Source organism: Hermetia illucens, chromosome 6, assembly GCF_905115235.1.
Source record: "Hermetia illucens chromosome 6, iHerIll2.2.curated.20191125, whole genome shotgun sequence".
In the NCBI taxonomy this organism is placed as follows: domain Eukaryota; kingdom Metazoa; phylum Arthropoda; class Insecta; order Diptera; family Stratiomyidae; genus Hermetia; species Hermetia illucens.
The window spans coordinates 85913856-85925834 of NC_051854.1; the positions used below are offsets into that span (position 1 = coordinate 85913856).

An 11979-nucleotide genomic window follows, 5' to 3' on the forward strand; every position below is an offset into this window, starting at 1 on the left:
ACTACCGCCTAAACATCTCCTTGTCATCAGAGAACTAGCCTGGAATCGTTTCACACATTACTTCGGGCTAGCCTTCCGCTCTCCCGGCTTTGGGAGCCTTCAAGCCAGGGCATCTCTGACACAGCTCACCAACGGGAGGGAAGGGAGTTGTTAGTTCAGGAAACCCCCTTACCATCCGATCCCTCCGCCAGTCGAGTTCAATTTTTTTCGCTATAAGACGATCCCGAACATAAAGCTCAACACGATTCTAGCTGCCAGCGCTCTTCAAGATCTCTCTGACAATGTTGTCTGAAGAGAACTCACCTGCATAAAGCTGCTGACGAAAGCCGTCCCACCTCTCGCAAGAGAAAAAGGTGAGTACAGTGTCATCAGCCACTCCATTGCAGAATACACAATCAGGTAATCCTGTGCAGGTAAGACTGAAAACCTCCATGCCCGCTTAGAAGTTGGGTAAAGAAGTAATCAATCTCACTGTGCGTTCGGTTCAACCACGGGTCTAAATTTTCGATGAGCCGCGCAGTCCATCTGCTCCTTGGCTCATTTTGCCAAGAGAGTTGCCAGTCGGTAAAGGTGCGTTGACGTTCTTCACGGGCTCCTTGGCAAGGAGGGCAACGGGGATCACTCCCACGATCACCATCACGGTTGACTCGGAGATGGTGCGAGAGGCAGACGCCACTCGCAAAGCTGCCCGACTCCCTACACTTGAGCAAGGCGGTTACGATGCACCTCTTTGTGAAGGGTATCAGTCCATACTTCCGCGCCATAGAGCAGAACCGACTGAGTTGCTCCCATAAGGAGACGTCTTCTAGTAGATATAGGGCCTCCAACATTCGTCATTAGCCGACTCAAGGCCTTGACTCCAGCTGCAGCTTGTCCGCTGTTGCTTTGATTTGCTCGAAGAAGCTCATCTTCGAGTCGAGCATTAAACCAAGGTATTTAACGGTTGGTTTTGACTCTATAGTCAACTCGAATTTACGACGGTGTCAGCTCCGACGCTACCACCCCGCAGACCGCCCTCCAGCGCGGCTCTGCCTGCTACAAGAGCTTCGACGAACTTCCCCAATGTTCACTGAAATCGTCAGGCGCCTTGCTCAGTAGATTCGCCGCTCGATCAGCAATATATCTTTCCCACTGACGAGCGGTAGCTGGGTCGATGTTGAACTTACGGAGTTGCAACTACCTAACCCTGCGAGAAATGGCAGACGCAACACGCAAGTGAACGTAACCATCAGATAGTCGTCTCTCTCTCTCTTGTTACGCACATTCAGAAGACGACTCTCAAATGTACTGCTGATTGCGAAGTGGTCGATCGATTGCTCGTACGACGTCGATCAGTTGAAACCCAACTGACCTTATGGCAGGCTCTGTGCTTGAACAATGTGTCACCAATGACGAGATGGTTTGCAGAAATCCACGAACTTCTCACCATTACCGTTACTGTCACTAAGATCGTGCTACCCTATCACATGCCCGAGCAAGATGTTGTCATATCCCACCTTGGCATTTACGATCACAACGTCCCCTTTAGGAAGTCTACATTGGTCCGTAGCATTGTGCAATTGTAATGAACCTGAACCGTTATAAGTTATAAGTCTGTCAAAACCCGACCCCCAAGCCAAGAGAGCCTTCGGGAGCCGTCAGAAGCAACCGGACACCGGATTCGCGTCTGCTACAACTTAGCATACATAGTAGAAAAACAATCGGAGATTTACTATACAAACTGCCTTTCGCATCTTAGTACTGGTCAGCTAAAAACAATAAAGATAGGAGGTCACTACTTTGGAACCTACATCCTATCTGGGATCGATAATAGCGATGAAGTCGAAATTCGCGCAGAGCATATTTCAACTTATACAACGGGTTCCTCTCAAAACTTCTCACAATAAGATCAAAACTTTTACTGCAAAATGCAATGAACCCGCTAGTCTTCTTGTATTCCTAAGACGTGTTAGAAAGGATTCCCCTTTCCAAGTATTTTTTGGCCACCTACAGAAGAGTGGATGGTTCCGTAGTCTATATAAAAATGAAATTTATAAGCGATACCACGATCGTTGGGCTGTAAATAAAATTCTACTGAATACGCTGAGGTGGGCGGATCACGTAATCTGTTTGGGGGAAGATGATCCAGCTTGGCAAACGTATAGGGGTAACATCTATGTTAACAAAGGGGATATGGCATATCTTACCTCAAATGAAGCGATGGTGTATGTCAGAACGAGAAGCAGCGTTAGAGATATCGAATTGATGGACCTCAACGCAAAACCTGGATGTCTGGAGACCTTTACTAAGACAGACCTACACCGAACATCATAGAAAAATAATTGATTACCTAACAATTTTCTTAATTTAATTTAATTTGTTAAACTAAAGATCTATCAAATTGTTTAAAAGTAGAATCAAATAATGTTGTCTTTCCTTTTTATTAGAATAATAACCATTTTAATAAGTTAATAAGGAAAATAAACAAATAAATACAAGTGTTCAAGTTTCTGCCGCTGAGTGTATAAATAACAAACCATGAAAAGTTCCATGATTCAAACAACAATAAACAAACTGAAAATCGAATTAGACTTAGCTAGAGCAACAACCATTTGGAAAAATATCCCACATGCTTACCAATCGCCCAAAGGCTTATTTTACCTGACAAAACCCGCAAAACATTGAACGAACTACGCTGCAATTCGTACCTTCCTTTCAAATTTTTCCTTTTTTGCCGTGAAGTGAAATGTCAAGAACGTCAAAAGGGCAAAATGGCGTATAACAATACCAAATTGGGGTGTTTGCGTCAAATCACCGAAGGATGTAAATAAATAAACATCCGTCGTTCATTCACCTGTGAAATTTAAACATTCCTGTCGCTAAACATTCGGCTCTAATTCAGAAACAATCATAAAGTAGTTATGCATTAGATTTATTTTAACGTCAATGTACACATATCAGCGCGTTGAAGTGGGGAAATGACAGAAATTCGCGTAGTACTTTATCTAAATCTCAGTAAATATCTCGGATGAATAATACAATTGTTTATTCGACTCGAATAACGATGATTACGCATTAGCAAACGTACAAATCGCCACGAAAAATATCATTTTCATATCGGTCGAAACGACAAATTGAACTCAAGGAGAAATGGAATTGAAAGTTTGGGTGGAGGGAATCCAACGAATTGTTTGTGGGGTGACAGTGAACACCACTTGCCAGGCAAGTACAATTGTCGAGTTTGCGGAAATCGTTCCGCATGTGCATTGTCTCCACCAGGAGGGCACTTATCGTTGATTGTTTTTGCTTTAATTGCAGGACGTTGTGTTTGCTTTGGCTCATGCAACTGGAAAAGTGGGTCGCTTCACGCTAATTGAACGATGGCGAAACAATGAACGACTGCTGGCTCCTAGCGAACATCCACTCAGGATCCTCATGAAATGGGGCGAGTACTCGAATGACGTGCAGTTTATCCTGAAGAGATCGGAGCAAGTGGCCAAGGCAGGAGAGAAGGCAAATGCACAGAAGACGTCAAGAGATAAGGAAGGGAATGTCCTGGACTTGGATAATCAAAATGCTATCGTTACCGACTTCTTGCCATTGGGACGGAACAAGGAAGGTCGTAGAAGTTTCGGGTAAATCACCTTGTTTTGCTTATACTTTTTGTTGCTCATTTACGACGACTTTATCAAAACCTCATATAGAAGGCTAGGAATGATTACTGATAACTGATTAGTTTTCATAGAGTTTTGAAGTCGGTGGGGACATTTTTCAAGACAGTCTGTTTGCAGTGGAATTATATGCATTAGTTATCTCATGATTGCTATCGAGGGTTCTTCCTCAACGAAAAGTTGCGCTAGTGAAATAATACTGGGCGGACCACATTCTGATAAATTGAATCGGCACTGTTGCTTTGTTGCTGTCTTTTGTTGCTGTGCTTAAGCGGGTTACTCTGATCGTTAGTTAAAATTATATAAAACCATCTTTCCTTAAAGTGGCGGTCACAACAAGCAGCCAATCTATATTCATTTGCTGGGCTATTTTGGGTCTTTTGTCTAAATTTCTTTAAATCGAAATTAGCGACATTTGTTTCAGGAATACCATGAAGGTGTGAGGTGAAGTGGGATTTGTATCCTGGAAATTGGTTACACTAAATATCAAATGAAAGATCGCAATTAAATTTTCGGAAACTGGTTTAAATTTGGGACAACGGCCGGTTCAAATGTCTTATCTGACGATTCGACACCACGCTGGGTTTAAACTTACGCCAAGGTGGTGTGAAGTAGAACTTTCAGTGTTCTGGCTAACTTTAGCTAGCAAATTATCAGCATCGATGACATAATCGTAACACAAAAGTCGCTTCTCACGATGAGTACTACGCCATACCGACCATGAATCTTCTCATTTCGGAAGTGATCACCGCGTTATGATCCAAGCTAACATCTTTGTTTTTGGCGATTGCCTAGCATTTAGAACCATATCGACGTTGTAGTGAACTTTGGATTTACGGTATCCGTTCGTGCTTCGACCGCAAACGGTGTCAATTGCAGATCACCGTTCTATTCAGGTTGCAGTCTCACGCGAAGCAATGGCGCAGTTTTTCCGGGCTCATGGGCTTGATCATCATAAATTTTGTTTTCCTCTGGTTTAGTAATGAACACTGCTGCATGAAGCAAATTAAGACCAGTTGCTCGGCCTCAGCTTTGTTTTGAAATTCTAAAAAAAACGGCATTAGCATAAAGTAGGTTTTAGGGACTGATTTCGTGGCGGCTTCCCTGACAAGAATAAAGACGAATCGCATGTTAACATCAGCGGATATACAGTCTTTGAAGTAATTTCCATCTATCTTGCATAGTATATTTTCAAAACAAACAAAAACATTTCCTTGAGCCCACACCTGCCGAACATGTCAGAGCTGATGGTTTCTATCTTTTTGAAGGAACCGTTTGTCGAAAGGCGAACTGTGGTTTTAACTTCCGCTACATTCACTGAGGAGGGGATGCAGACTTTAACTGGAATAGTTAGAGGCAGACTTATTCTCTTATAGGCATGTCGAGAGTATGTTGGGGGACACTTTCCTTGCTATATATTTTCACCAAAACGGATACACTTCTGTATACATCCATAATAAAACCCATTTTTATGTATGCATGCATCATCTGGTGGCCGAGACTGAACTTTGCTAACAGCAGGAAGTTGCTAACGCAAATTCAGAGGTTGCCTGGTTGCCTAAGTAATACTGGAGCTATGAGTACTACGCCAACTGCGGCACTTGAAGCTATCTTAAATTTACCCCCCATTCACTTGGAGGTGAAGCGGAAAGCAGCCAATGACACATATAGGCTCGATACCATTGGAGCGTGGAAAGACGACCAATCACACGGTCATGCGTCTGTAGTTCCGATGCCGATCATATGGTTTTCAGATTCGTCTTTGAAAAGACATACACTGTCATAATCACCGAAAGAGAAGAATGGTCGACAAATGGCCACGAGTCTTTTCAGATTACGGACTTAATAATCTTCACCGACGGGTCACTGCCATGGCGGATCGGGTGAAGGGGTGTTCTCGGCTAATCCGATTATGGAATTTGCCCGACCCCTCGGAAAAATGACGACCATATTCCAGGCGGAGATATATGCAATTTCATTGGCAGCAGAAGAATGTCAGCGGCAAAAATGGAGGGGTCACACCGTTCGAATCTGTGTGGAGTTGTCATCAGGTGCTGCTGAACAAAATATTCCTGATGTGGGTGCCGGGGCACTCTAACATCGCTGGTGATGGGGAGACTGACAGACTGCCTCGCCTACGATCTGGATCTACAATAGTGGGATCAGAACCAGCTTTTGGAATCCGGCCATCCACTGTCAAGTCTACTCTGAAGGGTGAAATTGCAAGGATTCACGCAGCCGACTGGACAAATTTGGACTCTTGCCGGCAGACAGGAAGTTTCCAGAAGCCATGAAAACGAGAAAAGAACAGACGTTGGGGATTGAAGTCTCTTTCCCTCCTCTTTTAAGGTTCTTTGTATGACGATTTCAATCAAATAGTAAACATTAAGTTTGATGAGGACAATTTTCTGCGTGTTAAAAATAAGTTCTATCAGATCAACACTATACTGTGTCGAATTGGCTGTGCTATTGATTGTAAAGAGAAAATCCCTGGCCCGGGCTCAACACGATGTCCCTCCTACCTGAAATTGCAAAAGCAATCTTGTCTGCTAAAGTAAAGTTTCTATTGCGAATCAGCATGATCGTGGTCTTAGTATGAATAACAGTTTGTTTTGTTGAGAAGATAATGAAAAGTATAAAAGTAGAGGAACGAATTATCGTGAAATTTCATGAGACTTGCAAAAATCCTTTCAGAAATTTATCCTTTAATGAAAGAGGTATATACCATACAGTGTTAGATTCTCTCAGCAGGAGGTCGCAATTCAAATCTGCCTGGGGACAGAGGGGTTTGGATGCTGTTGTAAAATGTTGATGAATTTTTTGACATTTTGGATTGAAAGCCCAATTTATAGTTGACTCCATACCATCATCCCTTCAGGTTCTTTGAGGATATTATTATTTCAGAGCAAATTTCTTAAAATTGGCAAACGGTCTTGACAGGCCTTTCATCTGTGTTCTCTTTGACGCTAGTTTTCGTTTTATCGTTTCGTCTAATACTGGCTTGCCCATGATTTTTATTGACTGTTTTATTCATTCTCATTCCAACTCAATGAGAAATCATCTATTCCTTCACTTGCTTTAGATACTAGTGCCTCTTTGCAAGTGAAAAAACAACAATTATTTTTAGAATTCTGACAGAAGATTAATACAAAGCGCGCTAGTGATTCTATTTCCCAGTCCTGGCTTATATGTCGTAGGGATTCCTAGTTATATAGCAATACTTTTTTTTGATTTTTAGATCATCAAACGAAACCAAACATATCGATAACGTAGGAATTGTTAAAGGAATACCACAAAAATCTACAACTAAAGTCAGTATAACAAAACCGACATCAGGGCGAATGCCGTCAGATGATACTACAGCCGGCGATGCTCTGAAATACCACAACAACGAATTTAACATTGCCGATTTGCGGAATTCTCTAGATCGAAAAACGAATAAGGCTAATAATTTTGGTGCACGTGACGTGAGGAGTGCGGGTAACGATCAGCCCTTAGAAGACTACAATTACAATAAAATCAGCTTAGTCAGTAACAATGAATGTTATAAAAATTCTCCACCAATATCGGCAAACGGTGCACTCGTACCACCACCATATCGGGATCCGCCACCGCCACGTACTAGTCCCTTAAACAAAACCGAACCTAGTAGTAGTAGGAAGCTCGATTACAAAGACTCTATAAATATGACATCGTACTTCAACATGAGTGAAATGACTGATATGAGTGAGAATTTTCTTCAAAATGCACAATACAAAGATTTGCTACAAATTGTGAAGTTTCAGCGAGAGAAAATAACATCGCAAAAAGCTGATATGACTAAGGTACCCCTCAGTTATTTTGTGAATAGCAATTAACTAGAAGATGATTCTAATTACAGTATGATGTGGAAATTGGCTATTTTGAAGGCAAGGAAAGGGACCAAACTGATGTTACATCTAGAGAGATTAGTAAAGCAGAGTTACTGTTTCGTCAAGGGTATGAGCAGGTAATCGAATAATATCTAATTTCTACTTTTTGAGTACTTGGACAGTTTTGAAGCACACAATTGTGCCTGGAATGATGAAATGTAAAATTTATTCACCAGTTACAATCGCTCCAATATGTTGAAGAGGAAAATGAGTTAGTTAAACAACAAGAAAAAACACTGAAATCGGAAATCACTCTACTCCGTTCAAAGCTGGCAAATTGTGAGACTGAATTACTACAATGTAGAAATAAAATAAGATTATTATTAGATGAGATACAAATTGAACAAAGATCACTGAATAATAGACAAAAAGACAACAGGTGAGTTCTAAGCGCTCTGAAAATTATCTGAATAAATAAGGATTTTTTTTGGGAATGTTACAGGCAACAGGTTGAAAAAAACATTCTAACTGAAGTTGAGCGAATTCAGTCTGAGATTGACAAGGTAACGCAAAGTGCTGAGACCTCTAGTAAAACTACTGAAAATCTGAAGAAGGAAATATCTGTAATAGAAAGTGCGATTGCTGAAAAGAAGAGAGAGGTATGTGTTAAATTGTTTAGTAGTGAAGAGTGTTTTCTGAGATAATATTATTGATACAGGTGGAGCAATTGGTAAATGAAATGAAAGAAGTGAATCTTCAAAGCCTAACTGTGACCCCGTCGGATGAAATCCGTAATTTTTTGGAAGGTACGTACTGTAATGATTGCGAGCTTTGGACATAAGGTTAATACGTATTGATTTCAAAGTTATAGAAGTGGTAGGATTTCTTACTTTTGTGTCTCCCTTTGTCTGCTTGCTTTTCTTCAATATTTTGGCAATATTGAGCGCTATTCGTCTCAAATTTGTTCACTCGTCATTATTTGCTAAGTTGGCAGGTTCCAATTATTATCCTATCCTCCAATATGGATTGTTGCGCCAACGATTATTATTATGATTTCCGCGTTGTCACAATCTCGGTAGATGCCGGATTTTACCTATCAGGTGGTAGGCTAGTGGGAGAATCCGTCGAGAACTCCCCCAATATCGAGCACGTATGCAGGATGGTGTACTTCTGCATGGTTTGAATCAGACTGTGTGAGAGTCCTAGGACATCAAGGGAAGCCGTGAGGAATTTAGGTACGAGACCTGTAGCTGACGATTTCCCGAGCCAGTGGCTCATAGTTCACCTTCTCCTCCACATATTTCCATTTAATGTTGCTATTATGGGGAATAGCAACATAAATAATATACGCGGAGCGACACGTCTTGTCAACTGACAGTACGTCAGGCTTGTTGTGCGATATGTGGCGATCAGTTATAATTTGCCGGTCCCAATACATGCTGTAAGCAGAACTATTAAGTACTGCTTGCCGTTCATATCGGTAAACCGGACATGTTCCCGTTATCAGCCCATGCTTGTATGCAAGGTTTCGATGGATAACCTTACATTCAGTATTATGCCTGGTGATGTATTGCTCCGGCACCATAGCAATACAGCCAGAAATGAGATGCTCCAACGTCTCTAAAGTCGAACCACACATTCTGCACTGGTCATTCCATTTATGATGAGCTTTTTATAAGCTCGGGTGACGACCACGCCGTCCTGAATGGTACACATGAACCCCTCCGTCTCAGCAAAGAGCTCCCCAGTACACATCCATCTGTTCGACAAATGCAAATCGGCAAATGGCTGCTAAAGACAATTCACGTGTTTACTGTGCATTACCTTCAACTTCCATTCATTGATCCGCTCTTGGTCCGACTTCACCCCACTCAGAGGATTGAAAAATTTGGAAACCTTGGATGATGTATTCGGAATTTGGACATAGTTGTCCGTATCCGCCGCTGGACGTTTTCCAGATCGGTCTTTGTCCACGGCAATATTCCAAATGCATAAACCAGTGAAGGGATAGCGAATACATTCAAGGCGCTTATTTTATTCTTCTCCGAGAGATGTGATTTCAGCACCAGCTTCGCCCGTCGCAGGAATTCGGACATCAAAGCATCCTTCAGATTACCAATTCGAGCATGGGTTCTTTGCAGAATTCCTAGGTACTTGTAGAAGTCTGTCTCGGTCATAGCTATCAATTATCGATGTTTAGGTCACCAATACTATGTCCGGCATGCGGCTCGTGATGACCTTTGCGGATGGCTTGGATTCGACACTTGTCTAATCCAAACTCCATCACGGCTGAACATGTCTATTATTCGCAGCAGACTTATAAGATATTCGTCAGTAACAGCATACAGCTTGATGCCATCTAAGTACATCTAGTGTGACAGTTCGCGCTTAGCACCTAAGCCATACTTTGTTGCAAAAACCTGCCCTCTAGCTTCATTCAGTAGCCATGAAAGGGGGTTCAGTGCCACACAAAACCAAAGGGGATTCAACGACTCCCCCTGGAAGATGCCCCTCCGTATAAGAATGTGCTCTGAGGTATTAGTACCCTCAGATGTACGCACTGATAAGGTGGTATGCCACCCTTCCATGACTGTCTCCAAAAACTTTATTAGTTTGGGATCAATGCGATACAGATGTAGGACATCGATTAGCCCACCGAGTCGATAATGAGTTGCTCTTTGCAATCCCTTGACCCAACCTGGCAGCCCTTCTGCTCCTCGGACAGAATGTTCTTGGTCTCGAGGTGCACATTGACCCTTCCACTAATAATGGACGTTATGAATTTGTACAGGGTTGGCAAGCATGTCTTGGGTCTGCGGGGTCCTGAGGAAGGCTGGAAATTCAAATTTCTCCTTCTTCTCATTAGATGGATTTGCATTTTATACCTAACTGGCAGGTGTTGGGATAGCTTCCTCATTGAGTAATCTGCAGGACTGCAAAGTTCCTGCACTTTCCTCACCTACCTCCTGAGACGCAACGGTGGCGTGCAGCCATTCAGACTGAAGCTATCCATCGCTCCTCCTTTCACAACCGGGCTTTGGACCGACTACGACGGAGTTATTAATATTATTACATAACAAATAAATAAATTGGAAAATAATATTCCTTTAAACGAGCTGTTTTCCTCCAGGCTCACACTTAGCGCTTCGACTGCTTTGTTATATTTGAACTGAACATTTTACTAGATGAATTTTCTTTGGAGTGTATATCGTAATAAAAGAAGGAGAGGGCGATTTACCCTTGTCACCCTTTTCGACTCTGCTATCACTTTCTATGTTTGCTTTCATTATTTGTTTAGGCGTGCTCGTAGTACTGCGTTTTTAATCCTCGTGTTATAAACTTCCCTCTGGGCGTTAGAAACTATGGTCCTGGTGTTGCCATTTAAGGCATGTTCATTTTGTAAATTCTAGATAAATTTACTGGAACTGAATGAAGTAAAATTTAAAAATTTGTGTTTAAAATGGTTTTTTTAGGCTCTAATAAACCTGGTAGCACGAGACGAATAATAGGATCACCTAGGCAGCTGGAAAATGCAGTCCCCACGAGTAAGAATCCTCACGGCGTCTGGGTATGAGCAGCTCATCAATAGCCTAATAATTTTTAATGAACAAAATCATATTGACCAATTTTTATCTAAATGGTCGTTTATTTATTGAATTGTCGAATAAAGAAGAAACCAAAACTATGTTAATTCACTTGATAGTATGGATTTGATAATAATTGTTAAAACTAGGTAAAATGTTTTAGTGAAATTGATATACATATATATCTTTACAAAGCACGTTTTCCACTATTTTAGAAATATTTAAAAAACAAAATAATACATTCCACATATGAAAATCATAAATACTGTAACAGTATTAATAAATAGAAATAGTTGTATGTATTAAAACGCATTGTTAAGTAAGTACAGTTTTGCGGCTGCCGTTTCTATTAGGTCACAAAGTAAAACAAACGCGAAAAATATCTACTCTTGTACTATTGCAACAAAATATCGCATGGCAACTAAAACTTAAGCAAAGTATGAAACTTTATGCAACGATATAGTAACAATCTGATGTACTTAAACTTTTAATATCGGTCTAATCATTGTTGGTTTTTTATGTTTTAGCGACCTAATCTATTTTTTATACACCTAATGAAAATAGACTTAAGAATTTCTGAATTCTAGTCTTGTGGCATATTCAAAATAAATTCGTAACATGAAAATATCAACGCACAGTGTATCATAACAGATTTTAAGTTGTACCTCTCATAGCTCTATTTATGTTAGGGTTTGTAAATGTTAGCTTGTATTGTTGAATTGAATAACAAGCCATATTTGTTAAAAATATGTTGTGAGCTTTAATGGGGAAAGTTAATTTTTTACGAGAAAACTTGCTATAGTTTAGGGTTGAAGTTCTGCAGATGCTATAGCTATAAACTGTAAAGCGCATGTGCGTCATTTGATTATAAGGAGTTGAAAATAACATAATTTT

At 41.0% G+C, this 11979-nt stretch overlaps 1 protein-coding gene across 1 annotated transcript; it reads left to right on the plus strand.

Moving 5' to 3' along the window:
* Positions 1–2703: 2703 nt before the first annotated feature.
* Positions 2704–11716, plus strand: LOC119659995 (ras association domain-containing protein 8). Its single transcript, XM_038068370.1, has 8 exons — positions 2704–3201; positions 3298–3614; positions 6889–7474; positions 7531–7638; positions 7738–7940; positions 8004–8160; positions 8220–8307; positions 10975–11716. The coding sequence occupies exons 1-8, from the start codon at positions 3130–3132 to the stop codon at positions 11073–11075; spliced, it is 1632 nt and encodes a 543-aa protein (XP_037924298.1). The 5' UTR covers positions 2704–3129; the 3' UTR covers positions 11076–11716.
* The last annotated feature ends 263 nt before the right edge of the window (positions 11717–11979 follow it).

What these genes read in the sequence shown, in the direction of transcription:
- LOC119659995 (XM_038068370.1), top strand. Translation starts at nt 3,130, where the DNA reads ATGGAATTGAAAGTTTGGGTGGAGGGAATCCAACGAATTGTTTGTGGG. An exon ending in CAGTGAACACCACTTGCCAG is followed by an intron (nt 3,202 to 3,297) that starts GCAAGTACAATT and finishes CTTTAATTGCAG; the next exon opens with GACGTTGTGTTTGCTTTGGC. An exon ending in TTCGTCAAGGGTATGAGCAG is followed by an intron (nt 7,639 to 7,737) that starts GTAATCGAATAA and finishes TTTATTCACCAG; the next exon opens with TTACAATCGCTCCAATATGT.